Consider the following 15,658-nt stretch of genomic DNA (forward strand, 5'->3'; position numbering starts at 1 on the left):
GTTTATCTCTTCCATGGTATGTCCATAAAGGAGAATATTATTCAACAATAAAAAGGAATGGAGTTCTAATGCAGGCTATAACGTGGATGAACTTTGAAAATGTATGCTAAAGAATCTAGTTACGGCCGGGCGCACTGTCTCACGCCTGTAATCCCAGCACTTTGGGAGGCTGAGGCGGGCAGATCACCTGATGTCAGGAGTTTGAGACCAACCTGGCCAACATGGTGAAACTCTGTTTCTACTAAAAATACAAAAAATTAGCCAGGCTTGGTGGCACACACCTGTACAGGCAGGAGAATTGCCCTGGATTCTCCTGGAGGCCTGGAGGTGGAGGTTGCAGTGAGCTGAGATTGTGCTCCAGCCTGGGCAGCAGAGTGAGATTCTATCTCAAAAAAAGCAGCTAGTGACAAAACACTATATGTTGTATGACTCCATTTACACGAAATGTCCAGAATAAGCAAATCAGTAGAGAGTAGATGTATGGTTGCCAGGGGCAGCAAAAAAGAGGAAATGGGAAATGACTACTAATGGATATGGTGTTTCCTTTTGGTATGATGAAAGTGTTCTGGAATTGACAGTGGTAATGATTGTGTAACCTTGTGAATACACTAAAGACCACTAAATTGTACACTTTAAAATGGTGATTGTTATGGTATATAAGCTCAGTTTTTTAAAAAAGAAAAGTAACATTGTATGACTTTCACGTCTTCATATTTTTTAAATATTCATTCAGCCCCACTCATTTACATTATCCCTGGCTCTCCTTATATTAGAGCTTGCAAAACCCAACTTTGGATTTAGAACATAATGGTGTAATTTATTTCAAGATTCATATAATTTTAGTTTTAATTTGGATAACATAATGAATTAAACAGCTATATTGTGTTCATTCTGCCTGTTTCTGAATTTCTCTCTTCCACTATTTGTCATCTTCTCTCCTTCCTACTCTAAGCCACCATCACCGCCTAGCCAGCCACCTAGACCACTACTGATCTGTTACTATTATTACTGGCCCCTCATCTACTTTCTTTCCCAGGTAATTTTTCACACAGTGGCTACAGTACTTTCTAATACCATTTCCCTTTCTAAATTCTTCTGGTTTTTTTCCTATTGCTTTTTGGATAAGGCCTTACAAGGCCCAGCCTAATCTTACCCTGCCTTTTTCTCATCTACCTCTTGGATTACTGCTTTCTCCGTTACACTTTTCTCAAAATTATAAGCTTCTGTTTCTCTTGAGCTCTGTTCCATTGTGTATGTTATTCCTCTGTAGCACACACTCCTCCCCATCTCCCTGGTCTCAAATTATAAAATGTCACTTCTTCAAGCCAGCCTTTTTGATCCCTAAGAGTCAGTTTCATTCTCCTTGAAATGTTTTCATAATACCTTGAACTGCTCTTGTTTTAGTACTTATTACATATTTTTTAAATGATTTGTGTAATTATCTGTTTTCTCTGCAAGACCATAAACTGTGTCATGTTGTTCACTACTTCCTAAGCCTATGCCTGGGACTTCATAAGCAAGCAATAAATATTTCATAAACGGAATTATATATTCATTAGTAAATGTCATCCTTGTTTTTATCCTTAAGGGAGGAAGAAAGGGAAGATTTTGATACTAGCACTGAGAGCAAAGACACAGAGCAAAAGGAATTAGATCAAGATATGGTCACTGAAGATGAAGATGACCCAGGATCACATAAAAGAGGCAGAAGGGGTAATACTGAAATTTCTTAAGAGCATTCTTGTTTGTTTGTTTTTTACTGATAAAGCACTTTATTAATTCAGCTCCTCTGAAATATATTGATTGCTTTCGTTTGTGATTCCAGGCTGTGTTTGTTTTTTTAAATGCCCACCTCATAGCTGTGATGAGTTGTAAAATGTGTTATGAAGTCCTATTAGTACATTTATGATTGGGTCATTATTTATTTATTTATTTTTTTTTTTTTTTGAGACGGAGTCTCGCTCTGTCACCCAGGCTGGAGTGCAGTGGCCAGATCTCAGCTCACTGCAAGCTCCGCCTCCCGGGTTCCCGCCATTCTCCTGCCTCAGCCTCCCGAGTAGCTGGGACTACAGGCGCCGCCACCTCGCCCGGCTAGTTTTTTGTATTTTTAGTAGAGACGGGGTTTCACCGTGTTAGCCAGGATGGTTTCGATCTCCTAACCTCGTGATCCGCCCGTCTCGGCCTCCCAAAGTGCTGGGATTACAGGCTTGAGCCACCGCGCCCGGCCAAGGGTCATTATTTAAACATCATCTATACTTCAGAAAAAAAGAGATAATGTTCCTATGTCTTTAATAGGACAGTTTCTCATGACTTTAACTTTTGGTTAGTCAGCAAGTTTTGTTGAATTTTTACATTTACTACTTTATTTGGGCCAAATAGAAATTTGCATTCTATAATGGACTCATTCAGCATGCATTGGATGCCTCCTATACACCAGAGATATAAAGATCAATAATGCACATAATTTGTATCATATTGATGAAAGTGGAACGCTCACCTACCTTAAAATTATTTCATAAATTGCTAGATCAAAGCGAATACATCTTTTAAAAGCTCTTAATACAAATTTCTTTTGAGGATCCTTAAGCAACCTTATTTAATGACTATCAAAAGAAATCCTTAAGTTAATTCTGTGCCTGTAATTTCGATGGGGTCTTTTTTCTGTATTTTTTTCTAAATGGTTACTCTAAGTAGATGGAAAATTTCCCGTATCATGGAAGCTGTATTGTCTGATTACAATGCAATTGATTTCAAAATCTAAAGCAAACCTAATATGATTCGAGCTTTAAAACAGACTTCTAAATATTGGGTCAAAAGAGAAACTATAATGGAAACTAAAAAATATTTAAAACGAATCAAACTAAAGATTACTGAATATTAACACTTGTTGAATACAGTCCCTCTACTTAGGGGAGAATGTATAGCTTTAATACATATTAGAAAAGAAGAAACACAAACTGAGCTAGACATTTATTTAAGAAGATGGTGGGGGAAAAAGAATAATCCCCCCAAGTCTGAAGGAAATAATACATTAGAGTAGAAATTAATAGAAAATAAAAATATAGTAGGGCCAGGTGCAGTGGCTCATGCCTGTAATCCCAGCACTCTGGGAGGCTGGATTACTTAAGCCCAGGAGTTCAAAATCGGCCTTGGCAACATAGTGAAACCCCATCACTACAAAAAGTACCCAAAAAGCAAGCTGGGCATGGTGGCATGCACCTGTAGTCCCAGCTACTCAGTAGGCTAAGGTGGGAGGGTCACTTGAGCCTGGGAGATCAGGGCTGCAGTGAGCCCTGATTATGCCACTGCACTCCAGCCTGGGCAACAGAGGAAGACCCTTTCTTAAAAAAATAAAATAAAAATATAGTAAAGAACAACAACAAATCCAAAAGTGTGTTCTTCTGAGAAAGACACAAACTGGACAAACCTTTGTTGAAACTGATTTTTATAAAGATCATAATAAAGTTAGGACTGAAAGGGGAGCAACATTAACTATGGATAGAGTAGAAACTTAAGGAGATAATACACAATTTTTTGATGCATTTGAAAATGTATGCAAAAATAAAATCCTAGAAAAATACAAATTATCAAAATGGATTTATGAAGAAATTTGTTAATGTAGATGGTCTTAAACGATTAAAGAACTTGAATCAGTACTAAAATCTTTCTGCAGAGAAAACATCAGTCCTAGACAACTTTAAAGGTGAATTCTGCCAAATTTTTTTTAAAAGCAGATAATTCCAGTCTTACACAAACTCTTTCAAGCAAAAGAAATAGAATGAAAAAATACTTCCCAACTATCAAAGCAATTTGACAGCAACTGAAACAACAGAGAAATTTAATTCCAACATATTATCAAAGTCAAGGCAGATTATCAGGGGTCCGAGCTCTTTCTGTCTTGTTGGTACTGCCATCCTTAGGGTTTTGCTGCCATTCTCATGTTCCAAAATGATTTATCACCATGTCTGCATTCTAGCTATTTGGAAGTGGGAAGGAGGAAAGGGAAGCACAGTCCAGAGGGTACACACACTGCTTCTGATCCCATCTCTTTGAACAAAAGTTTTTCGTGCCTACTCTGGGAAATGTTGTCCTTCTTTTGGGTTGCTAAGTGCCCAGATGAAAACTAGTGGTTCTGTTACCTTCAACCAGTGGTTAGTAAATAACAGTTTGTATGCCAAATCTGGCCGGCCTCATTTTTTTTGTTGTTTTTTGAGGTGGAGTCTCGCTCTGTCACCCAGGCTGGGGTGCAGTGGCGCCATCTCGGCTCACTGCAACCTCCACCTTCTGGGTTCAAGCGATTCTCCTGCCTCAGCCTCCTGAGTAGCTGGGATTACAGGTGCACGTCACCACACTTGGTTGATTTTTGTATTTTTAGTAGTGATGTGTTTTGTCATGTTGGCCAGGCTGGTTTCAAACTCCTGCCCTCAAGTGATCCAGCCACCTCGGCCTCCCAAAGTGTTGGGATTACAGATGTGAGCCACTGTGCCCTGCCCTGCCCTGTTTTTGTATAACTCATAAGCTAAAAAGGAATTTTCCCCCTTTTTTGGAGACAGTCTCACTCTATCCCCCAGGCTGGAGTATAGTGGCATGATCTTGGCTCACTGCAACCTCCACCTCCTGGGTTCAAGTGATTCTCATGCCTCAGCCTCCTGAGTAGCTGGGATTACAAGTGCTTGCTACCACGTCCAGCTAATTTCTGTATTTTTAGTAGAGATGGGATTTCACCATGTTGGCCAGGCTGGTCAAGAACTCCTGATGTCAGGTGATCCGCCCACATTGGCCTCCCAAAGTTCTGGGATTTACAGGCGTAAGCCACTGCGCCGGCTGGATTTTTACAATTTAAATGACTGGAAAAAAGAAGAATGATACTTTGTGATAAGTGAAAATTATATGAAATTCAGATTTCACTGTCCATAAATAGTTATATTGAGCCACAGCCATGCTGATTGTCTGCATGTTACCTGTGATTGCTTTTGGGCCACAACAGTGGAATTGAATAGCTGTGAAGACCAAAAGATCCACAAAGACAAATATTTATAAGCTGGTCTTCTCCAGAAGTAATTTGCTGTTATTCCTCCCTTAGAGGAAGGACTGGGATGACTACTGGAGGATAACTAACATACTCTACTGCACTCTCCAGTATGGAAATTACAGATTTTGTATGCCCCTTTAGATTTAAGTATATTGATTTCTTAATAACATAAGAGTATTAGTCTGCTTGGGCTGCCATAACGAAATACCACAGACTGGGGTGCCTTAAACAACAGAAATTTCGGCCGGGCGTGGTGGCTCAAGCCTGTAATCCCAGCACTTTGGGAGGCCGAGACGGGCAGATCACAAGGTCAGGAGATCGAGACCATCCTGGCTAACATGGTGAAACCCCGTCTCTACTAAAAAATACAAAAAAACTAGCTGGGCGAGGTGGCGGGCGCCTGTAGTCCCAGCTACTCGGGAGGCTGAGGCAGGAGAATGGCGTAAACCCGGGAGGCGGAGCTTGCAGTGAGCTGAGATCCGGCCACTGCACTCCAGCCTGGGCGACAGAGCGAGACTCCGTCTCAAAAAAAAAAAAAAAAAAAAACAGAAATTTGTTTTCTCACAGTTCTGGAGTCTGGAAGTCCAAGATCAAGCAGGGTTAGTGTCTGAAGAGGCTTTTTCTTGGCTTGCAGACAGTGCCTTCTTGCTATATCCTTACATGGCTTTTTCTCTGTGCATGTCAGAGAACAAGATCTCTCGTGTCTCTTGTTCTTTTAAGAACACCAATCATGTTGGATTAGGGCCCCACCTTTATGACCTTAATTACCTCCTTAAAGGTTCTATCTCCAAATACAGTCACATTGGAGGTTAGGGCTTCAACATATGAACTTGGGTTGTGGAGAGGGGACACAGTTTAGTCTGTAACACCTAATAACTTGGGGTAAATTTGTATCTCATATTTTTCTAATGGAAACTTGAAATATGATGATGAAACATTTTAACTACAGGGAAAAGAGGACAAAATGGATTTAAAGAATTTACAAGGCAAGAAGAAATCAACTGTGTGACAAGAGAGCCTCTTACTGCTGAAGAGGATGAAGCATTAAAACAGGAACACCAACGAAAAGAGAAAGAGCTCTTGGAAAAAATCCAAAGTGCCATAGCCTGTACCAATATCTTTCCCTTGGGTCGTGACCGCATGTATAGACGATACTGGATTTTCCCTTCTATTCCTGGACTCTTTATTGAAGAGGATTATTCTGGTCTTACTGAAGACATGCTGTTGCCTAGACCTTCATCATTTCAGAATAATGTACAGTCTCAAGATCCTCAGGTATCCACTAAAACTGGAGAGCCTTTGATGTCTGAATCTACCTCCAACATTGACCAAGGTCCATGTGACCATTCTGTGCAGCTGCCAAAACCAGTGCATAAGCCAAATCGGTGGTGCTTTTACAGTTCTTGTGAACAGCTAGACCAGCTTATTGAAGCTCTTAATTCTAGAGGACATAGAGAAAGTGCCTTAAAAGAAACTTTGTTACAAGAGAAAAGCAGAATATGTGCACAGCTAGCCCGTTTTTCTGAAGAGAAATTTCATTTTTCAGGTAAATTTTCAATGAAAATTGTTTTTACTGTTTTTTCCTCCCCCTAATCTCTGGTCATTCAGGATTAAGCATTTTTTCAAGCTATTAGATATACATTTACAGCACCTTATCTTTGATTTAGGCTATCCTTTTAGTTTGCAAGTCAGAGTTTGGGAATGTGATTCTTTATAGAAACAAGATTCTCTAAATTCCACTGGGTTCTATTTGAATTATGAGGAACACATCTATGGTATAACAAAATACATATTCTCCCTGATCTCCTTATTCCTTGGTCAGTAGACTCTGAAATCCAAGAGACTCTAAGGCTGCCATCAGTTTTGGACAGATTATGGTGAGTGAGGTTACTCATTAAGGGTTTTGTCTGAGAGTCCAGGGAGAAGGTCCACTAATGGTCACTTCTTTGGAGCCTGGCTGCAAGGGCAGGTCGAATAGCAGCATTTCCTGCTTGATGGTTTCTCCACTGATGACAAATAAGAAAAAGCAGTAAGGCATTTTTAGATGTGCGTTTTTATATTAATAAATGAGATTCTCTAGGTAAAGAATTGCTTACTTGTTTCCTGTGGGGGAGAAAATAGAGCTAAAAACATTTTAAATTAAATCAAAATTTAAAAAACAATTGCTTAAATTTAGGGGCATGTTACCATGACCACTTCAGTTTTTTTCAGGATTAAAAACTATAGATCACAATTCTTGGGGTTTTTTGTTTGTTTTGAGACAGAATTTTGTTTTTGTTGCCCAGGCTGTTGGGCTCACTGCAATCTCTGCCTGCTGGGTTCAAGTGTGTTCTCCTGTCTCAGCCTCCCAAGTAGCTGGGATAACAGACGCCTGCCACCACGCCCAGCAAATTTTTTGTATTTTTAGTAGAGATGAGGTTTCACCATGTTGGCCAGGCTGGTCTCGAACTCCTGACCTGACAGGTGATCCACCCGCCTTGGTCTCCCAAAGTGCTGGAATTACAGGCATGAGCCACCGCACCTGGCCAATGTTGAGCATCTTTTCATGTGCTCATTGGCCATTTGTATATCTTCCTTAAATATCTATTCAGATCCTTTGCCCATTTTTAAATTGGGTTGTCTTTTTATTGTGCTGTAAGAGTTCTTTATATATTCTGGACACAAGGGCTTTAGTTATTTATTTAGAGACAGAGTCTCGCTCTGTTGCCCAGGCTGGATTGCAGTGGCATATCATAGTTCACTGCAGACTCAAACTCCTGGGCTCAAGCAATCCTGCCTCAGCCTCCTGAGTAGCTGTACAAGGGCTTTATAAGATAAATGATATTCATTCATTTGTGGCACTTGAGGATTTACAAAGCACTTTTATATCCATTATTTCAAGATCATAACAGCCACATGGAGTAATTATAGTTTTTAATAAGAAAATCATAATAAAATTATTTACTATTTCAGATAAACCTCAGCCTGATAGCAAACCAACATATAGTCGGGGAAGATCTTCCAGTGCATATGATCCATCTCAAATGTGTGCAGAAAAGCAACTTGAACTAAGGCTGAGAGATTTTCTTTTAGATATTGAAGATAGAATCTACCAAGGAACATTAGGAGCAATTAAGGTTTGTACTTGTTCCCATTTTTAGTTTGTCTAATCTACTTGGTCCAGAATTTTGGTCATATTTGTTAATTATATGGCATAGACAAGGCATATGTGTTTTGAATAAACACCAGAGAATGATAAATTTTTTATGAAAACTTAAGTTTATTCCCCTGCATCAAAATATTTTTTCTGATATTTTCATTAGATGTTGAAATGTGTAAGGATATTTTCTTCTTCCTTGACTAGCCCCTGCCTTCTCCGCTGAGTCTGGTTGATTGGTTTGTTTCTTTGTTTACCTTTTAAAAATCTGTAATTCGTGGCTTATAATGTATTCTGTTCATCCCTTGGCCATCATCTATCACTTTTTTGCTGCTATCAAGTGACCAATCTTAGAACTGTTTATGATTTATTTATACAGAAAGTAAGGTAGTATGGTTTTCATCTGTGAAGAATATGAATTCCAGTTTGGCCACTTAGTAACCTTATTTTTAGATACCTTTTTGATTCATAATCATTTCTAAAATATCCATGAATTGATTTTATATGTATATTGAACTTCATACCTCTCAGAAACAATATATTCCATTTTCCATGGTTAGTAAGTTTGAATTTTGTTACAGGTTACAGATCGATATATCTGGAGATCAGCATTAGAAAGTGGACGGTATGAGCTGTTAAGTGAGGAAAACAAGGAAAATGGGATAATTAAAACTGTGAATGAAGATGTAGAAGAGATGGAAATTGATGAACAAACAAAGGTCATAGTAAAAGACAGGTACAAAAGGATTTTTCTAAAGTAACCATTACTTTTCCTTGCCATTTTAAGGTGTTTTTTTTTTTTTTTTAAGTAAATATGTTGCTTTTTCTTATCTTAAAAACTTGTCATGAGGACCTTGATATTTGTAACCACTGGAATGATCATTTTCTAAACCTCAGGATCTCTGTTACTCCACTCTGTACTACTGCAACCAAGAGACAATTCATTCAAATAATGATAATTTCTCAAAAGTTTCTTTTTTTTAATCTTTGAACTTAAGGTTTTATTAATTTCGGAAAGTAATTATACTATCATTCTTCTTTTCTATAGGAAAACTTAGTAAATTAGTAAATTCTGGTAGACTTGAGTATTATTTGAGCCAGGCAAGATGGCTTGGGCCTGTAGTCTCAGCTACTCGGGAGGCTGAAGCAGGAGGATCACTTGAGGCCAGGAGTTGGAGACCAGCCTGGGCAACATAGTGAGACCCTGTCTCTTTTTTTTTTTTTAATTAGCTGGGCATGGTGGCATACACTTGGTTTTTGTTGTTGTTGTTGTTGTTTGAGACAGAGTCTTGCTCTGTTGTCAGGCTGGAGTAAAATAGCATAATCTCAGCTCACTGCAACCTCCTACTCCTTGGTTCAAGCAGTTCTCCTGCCTCGGCCTCCCGAGTAGCTGGAATTACAGGCACGTGCCACCATGCCCAGCTAATTTTTGTATTTTTAGTAGAGACAGGGTTTCACCACGTTGGCCAGGATGATCTTGATCTCCTGACCTCGTGATCCACCCGCCTCGGCCTCCCAAAGTGCTGGGATTATAGGCCTGAGCCACCACGCCTGATCAGCATGCACTTGTAGTCCCATCTATTCCATTGTTGTACCCTAGGACTTCAAAGCTGCAGTGAGCTAATAATGATTGTGCCACTGCACTCCAGCCTGAGCAACAATGAGACCTCATCTCTAAATACGTATATATATGTATTAAATATTATTACTAATGAGAATCTATATCTTATATCTGTAGATACTTTTATTTTTTTCAAGATTATTTTGGATATTATATGCCTTTAAGCAGTTTGTCATCTAGAAGGAACAATGGAGAAACATGAGGCTAGCATTATATTTACTAGAATGGGGTTCTGACAGAAGGTTAAACCCAGTGCAAATGAAGTACATGGGCAGGCTACTTGTGTTAGTGGAACATGGGAGACAGTAAAGGAAGTGCAAGAGGAAGTGACTGCAAAGCTGAGCCCTAAAGTTGAGAAAAATAGGACACTGGGAAGAAAAACCATGTACAAAGGCTTTGAGTGAATGAGTTTGCTCTTTAAAATGATCATTTTCGGCCAGGCGCAGTGGTTCACACCTGTAATCCTAGCACTGTGGGAGGCCAAGGCGGGTGAATCATGAGGTCAGGCATTCGAGACTAGCCTGGCCAACATAGTGAAACCCCGTCTCTACTAAAAATACAAAAAATTAGCCGAGCATGGTGGTGGGCGCCTGTAATCCCAGCTACTCAGGAGACTGAGGCAGGAGAATGGTGTGAACCCGGGGGGGCAGAGCTTGCAGTGAGCTGAGATCATGCCACTGCACGCCAGCCTGGGCAACAGTGTGAGACTCTGTCTCAAAAAAACAAAACAAAACGAGAAATAGAGATAAGCTGCCTGAAATACTTAGGCTTTAAGGCCCATCACAATGTCACCTCTCTAAAACCTTTCCTATAAGCCTTCCCTCTTCCTCTCTCTCTCTCCTTCAAATATTTACCCTTAGTCCTTCTAAATGAATCTCCCTTCCCTACTGTTTACTGCAACTCCTTGAGACTGAGGAAATGGCTTTTTACAAAGGTATAAATAAGCATTTGAACCAATGAATGGTCTTAAGTTTTACCTAATAGTGTTTTTAAGTACCATAAACTCTGAATTGTTTTAATTGTAGACTTTTGGGGATAAAAACAGAAACTCCAAGTACTGTATCAACGAATGCAAGTACACCACAGTCAGTGAGCAGTGTGGTTCATTATCTGGCAATGGCACTCTTTCAAATAGAGCAGGGCATTGAGCGACGTTTTCTGAAAGCTCCACTTGGTAAGTATCTGTTTTTATTTCAAAATATTAGTTGTGTTATAAGTAATTTTGAGTTGGCCTTTAACTAATAGAATTTTATTGTCTGACATAATGAAACTGATAAACTAATCTTAAAAACTTGAGATGTTTTCATTTTTAAATGAGTTCTTTTAAGGTGAGATTTATTTTTAGAGTAACACAGTCTTTTGTGAAGAGTTTCACCGAAAGAAAGATTACCAGCTAGGCACAGTGGCTCATGCCGGTAATCTAAACAATTTGGGAGGCTGAGGCGGAATCGCTTGAGTCCAAGAGTTTGAGACCAGCCTGGGCATCATATAGCAAGAACCCAATCTCTACAAAATTAAAAAAAAAAATTAGCTGGGCATCGTGGCGTGCACCTGTAGTCCGGAGGCTGGGGTGGGAGGATCCTATGAGCCCAGGAATTTGAGGTTACAATGAGCTGTGACCACACCATTGCACTGTGGCCTAGGTGACAGAGTAAGACCCTGTCTCTTTAAAAGAAAAAAAGATCACCAAAACCTATAAGTAGTCAGACCTTGAATAATCAAAGATTATGTGTAACTTTTTTTTTCTGTTATTTGAAAGAGAACCCGAAGTAAGTGACTTAAAAGTTTACCATTTGGGGCATAGTTTGATGATAAGAGTCACTGACCCACATGCTAAATCAGAAATACCAAGTGTTAAACGGAACACGGGTGAGGAAATGCTCTATAATTTATAGTGAGGAATAATACTATCTATCACTTTTTCACAAATTATGAAATTAGTGGGTTTTTAGGGACTAATCTAGGAACCTAATCATTATGTTTTTGGGAAAATACCTGTTTCAGAATTCTAAATCAATGTTTATATCAGAACTGTCTCTAATTCCCTGTTGCCTTTTTGAGATGTTTAATTTATAACTCATCATGTTGAGATATTTATATTCTTGTAATGAGATCATGGAAGAAATAACTTTCTTAAACCGTATCTTTTTGGTCTCATATTGAAAGAACTACTTGAGTTGACTAAAATCCTTAAATAATTGTTTTAGCTGAGAGTGGTGGCTCATGCCTGTAATCCCAGCACTTTGGGAGGCTGAGGCGGGTGGATCACCTGAGGTCAGGAGTTTGAGACCAGCCTAACCAACATGGTGAAACCCCGACTCTACTAAAAATACAAAATTAGGCCGGGCGCGGTGGCTCAAGCCTGTAATCCCAGCACTTTGGGAGGCCGAGACGGGCTGATCACGAGGTCAGGAGATCGAGACCATCCTGGCTAACACGGTGAAACCCCGTCTCTACTAAAAAATACAAATAGCCGGGCGAGGTGGCGGGCGCCTGTAGTCCCAGCTACTCGGGAGGCTGAGGCAGGAGAATGGCGTAAACCCGGGAGGCGGAGCTTGCAGTGAGCTGAGATCTGGCCACTGCACTCCAGCCTGGGCGACAGAGCGAGACTCCGTCTCAAAAAAAAAAAAAAAAAAATACAAAATTAGGTGGGTGTGGGGTACGTGCCTGTAATCCCAGCTACTTGGGACGCTAAGGCAGGAGAATCACTTGAACCTGGGAGGCAGAGGTTGCAGTGAGCTGAGACTGCACCATTGCACTCCAGCCTGGGCAACAAGAGAGAAACTGTCTCAAAAAAATAAAAATAATAATTTGTTGATATCTCATTGAGTATTAGAACAAAGTTTTCATAGACAATGCGATCAGAGCAGTTTTGAAATGTGAATGTATTTGTAAACTTTTTAAATTGAAGAGTTTGTGGACAGTATCACATTAAGTCTATTCACACTTTTGTAAATTGATAATCCTACCGTAAGCTTAATAACCCACTGGCCACACTGAAAGTAGCAATTGTAAGAAATAAAATATGTATACTCACAGCTCCCAAAGACAGCACAGTTGGTATTTGCTATGTCACTTTTATTTCCCAGTCTTCAGCATTTCTTATTATTTTCTTTCTGATCTTTTATATACAAGGGATCACTCTGTATTTATTACAACCCCATATTAATACACAATTACCGCCTGAGCCAGGTCAGTCGGGGAGTGCAGGCTGGCCCATTCCGGACTCTGGGCTCCTAGGCCGGGGGTGGGCCCTGCCAGGAGTGGGCGTGAGCTTCGCACGTCCTCTGAGACTACGCTGTGTTCTGTCTTTGTGGCGCGACGGGCGTGGGAGCGGGGCCTGCCCAAAGGTGGGCTGGGGTTGGAGGAAGTGGCCCGGTAGCCGCTGTGTGTCCTGAGGCCCTAAGGCCCCTGACCCCCCCGCTTGAAGCTGGCGAAGGAGCAAGGCCCATTTTCTCTAGACAATCGTCATGATCCGCTGGGCCCCCAGTGCATCTCCTGGAAGAGCCCACTCACCCTGAACGAGCTCTTCGGTAGCCTCAGACCGTCCTTGAAGAGGATGACTGAGACTTTATGGGCCACGCGCTGTGTGTCTGCTCTCGGGGAACTGTCATCATTGACAATAAGCACTACCTCTTCATCCAGAAACTGGGGGAGGGTGGGTTCAGCTATGTGGACCTAGTGGAAGGGTTACATGATGGACACTTCTACGCCCTGAAGGGAATCCTGTGTCACAAGCAGCAGGACCGGGAGGAGGCCCAGCGAGAAGCCGACATGCATCGCCTCTTCAGTCACCCCAACATCCTTCGCCTCGTGGCTTACTGTCTGAGGGAGCGGTGTGCTAAGCATGAGGCCTGGCTGCTGCTACCGTTCTTCAAGAGAGGTACGCTGTGGAATGAGATAGAAAGGCTGAAGGACAAAGGCAACTTCCTGACCGAGGATCAAATCCTTTGGCCGCTGCTGGGGATCTGCAGAGGCCTTGAGGCCATTCATGCCAAGGGTTATGCCCACAGGGACTTGAAGCCCACCAATATATTGCTCAGAGATGAGGGGCAACCAGTTTTAATGGACTTGGGTTCTATGAATCAAGCATGCATCAATGTGGAGGGCTCCCACCAGGCTCTGACTCTGCAGGACTGGGCAGCCCAGCGGTGCACCATCTCCTACCGAGCCCCAGAGCTCTTCTCTGTGCAGGGTCACTGTGTCATCGATGCGCGGACTGATGTCTGGTCCCTAGGCTGCGTGCTATATGCCATGATGTTTGGAGAAGGCCCTTACGACATGGTGTTCCAAAAGGGTGACAGTGTGGCCCTTGCTGTGCAGAACCAACTCAGCATCCCACAAAGCCCCAGGCATTCTTCAGCATTACGGCAACTCCTGGCCTCTATGATGACCGTGGACCCGCATCAGCGTCCTCACATTCCTCTCCTCCTCAGTCAGCTGGAGGCGCTGCAGCCCCCAGCTCCTGGCCAGCATACTACCCAAATCTGAAAAAGCAGCAGGTTGAGAAGATGGCCCCTCGTGCCTCGGAAAGAGGTTCCCATCCCTCATTGGAAACTTTACCCATTCCATCCAGGACTGCTCTTACACTTGGGGGTAGCGGGGTCAGGAGAATCATCTTAGTCCTGCATCTGCTCTTCTGCTTTCTTCCAAGAGCAAAACCTGGGCAAGGGGCCTTACTGAGTGGGAGTGGGTGGGGGTTGGGAAAAGGGAAATGGTGGGATACGGGGCATGGCTCTGAGCAGGACTGTTGAGCTCACATAGTGTTCTGCCTCCAAATCTGGGAGCAGGAGAATGTATAAACAAGAATAAAGTGGAAGCAGATTGGTGTGGGGGAAAAAAAAATACACAATTACCTAAATTAAAATTTCAATTTAAAATTATTTGTAAATCATGCGGCTTTTATAAATGTAAGATACTGTTACTACTAACACTGATTCCAAAAGAGTAAAAGAATAAGACACAGTACTGCTTATTTTCCCACTTCTGAAATTTTCATTACAGTTTTTTATAAGTTGAAGGGGGGAAAATCAAATTAATTGTTTAGTATGTCTGTATTTTCATCTGCACAAATTAAGTATTTAGACAAACAGGTTAATACTGAGAGTTGTTACAACTTGTCTAGTAGGTTATATGAGAGAGACTGTTTCTTATGCTGGTTTGTATACAGTGGTTTTCAAACATTAATTTCATCCCAAAAGATGGAAAATTATAATTCAAGATCTTAAGAAATAAGTGAAATAAGAAAAGTTGGTTACTTTGGTAGTGTCAAAGTTAAATATTGGTTGAAGTCAAATGTTGGTCATTTATAATATGGTTGTCTACTGTTGATGCTCCATAAAAAGTTATTAGAATAACTTAAGCCTTTGAAAGGTCTGTTTTGCACAGGACAGCAGGAGATGGAGATAGGCTATCTGAAATAAAGTAATCAAGAATATCATTAATTGGGGAGAGAAAAGCAGGTTTTACTTTATGAATATTTGAGATGGAATATATATTGAAATTCTCCATTCACCTGATAATATTTCAGGATAGCAAATTAATCATAGCAGGCATTTTCCCAATTTAGCTTCAGAAATCATTTCAGTTTCTTGAGGAAGCATGTAAGAAATAAAAATTTGACTTATGTTCTACCTTCTCTAATATGTCCCTTTTATTCTAGAGATTAATCATACTGATAAAAGTAGACTTTTCATTTGGGGAAGATAAAATGTTTTAAATGTTTTAGGTAAGATACATGAGGATTTTTTTAAGATTGATAATTCCGTTATTTTTAAAGTCATACTTATGGTTAAACCCTTAAGCTATAAAAAAAAATCCTCAACTAACTGTATCAATTTGAAATTAGGTAACACAGAAATTAATAAGG

At 40.7% G+C, this 15,658-nt stretch overlaps 1 protein-coding gene and 1 pseudogene across 3 annotated transcripts in view; both read left to right on the plus strand.

Moving 5' to 3' along the window:
- BAZ1A (bromodomain adjacent to zinc finger domain 1A) overlaps positions 1 to 15,658 on the plus strand; it is a 131,086-nt gene that overhangs the window by 99,323 nt on the left and 16,105 nt on the right. For both annotated transcript variants that reach the window (XM_010377370.2, XM_010377369.2), the window contains 5 exons: positions 1,589 to 1,713; positions 5,982 to 6,578; positions 7,985 to 8,148; positions 8,750 to 8,904; positions 10,815 to 10,963. In XM_010377370.2, coding sequence (XP_010375672.1) covers positions 1,589 to 1,713; positions 5,982 to 6,578; positions 7,985 to 8,148; positions 8,750 to 8,904; positions 10,815 to 10,963 — 1,190 coding nt within the window. The remainder of the gene's footprint in view (positions 1 to 1,588; positions 1,714 to 5,981; positions 6,579 to 7,984; positions 8,149 to 8,749; positions 8,905 to 10,814; positions 10,964 to 15,658) is intronic.
- LOC104659313 lies at positions 12,549 to 14,620 on the plus strand (annotated as a pseudogene). Its single transcript, XR_747574.2, has one exon. The product of XR_747574.2 is annotated as a serine/threonine-protein kinase 16 pseudogene (transcript).

Source organism: Rhinopithecus roxellana, chromosome 5 (assembly GCF_007565055.1).
Source record: "Rhinopithecus roxellana isolate Shanxi Qingling chromosome 5, ASM756505v1, whole genome shotgun sequence".
NCBI lineage: Eukaryota > Metazoa > Chordata > Mammalia > Primates > Cercopithecidae > Rhinopithecus > Rhinopithecus roxellana.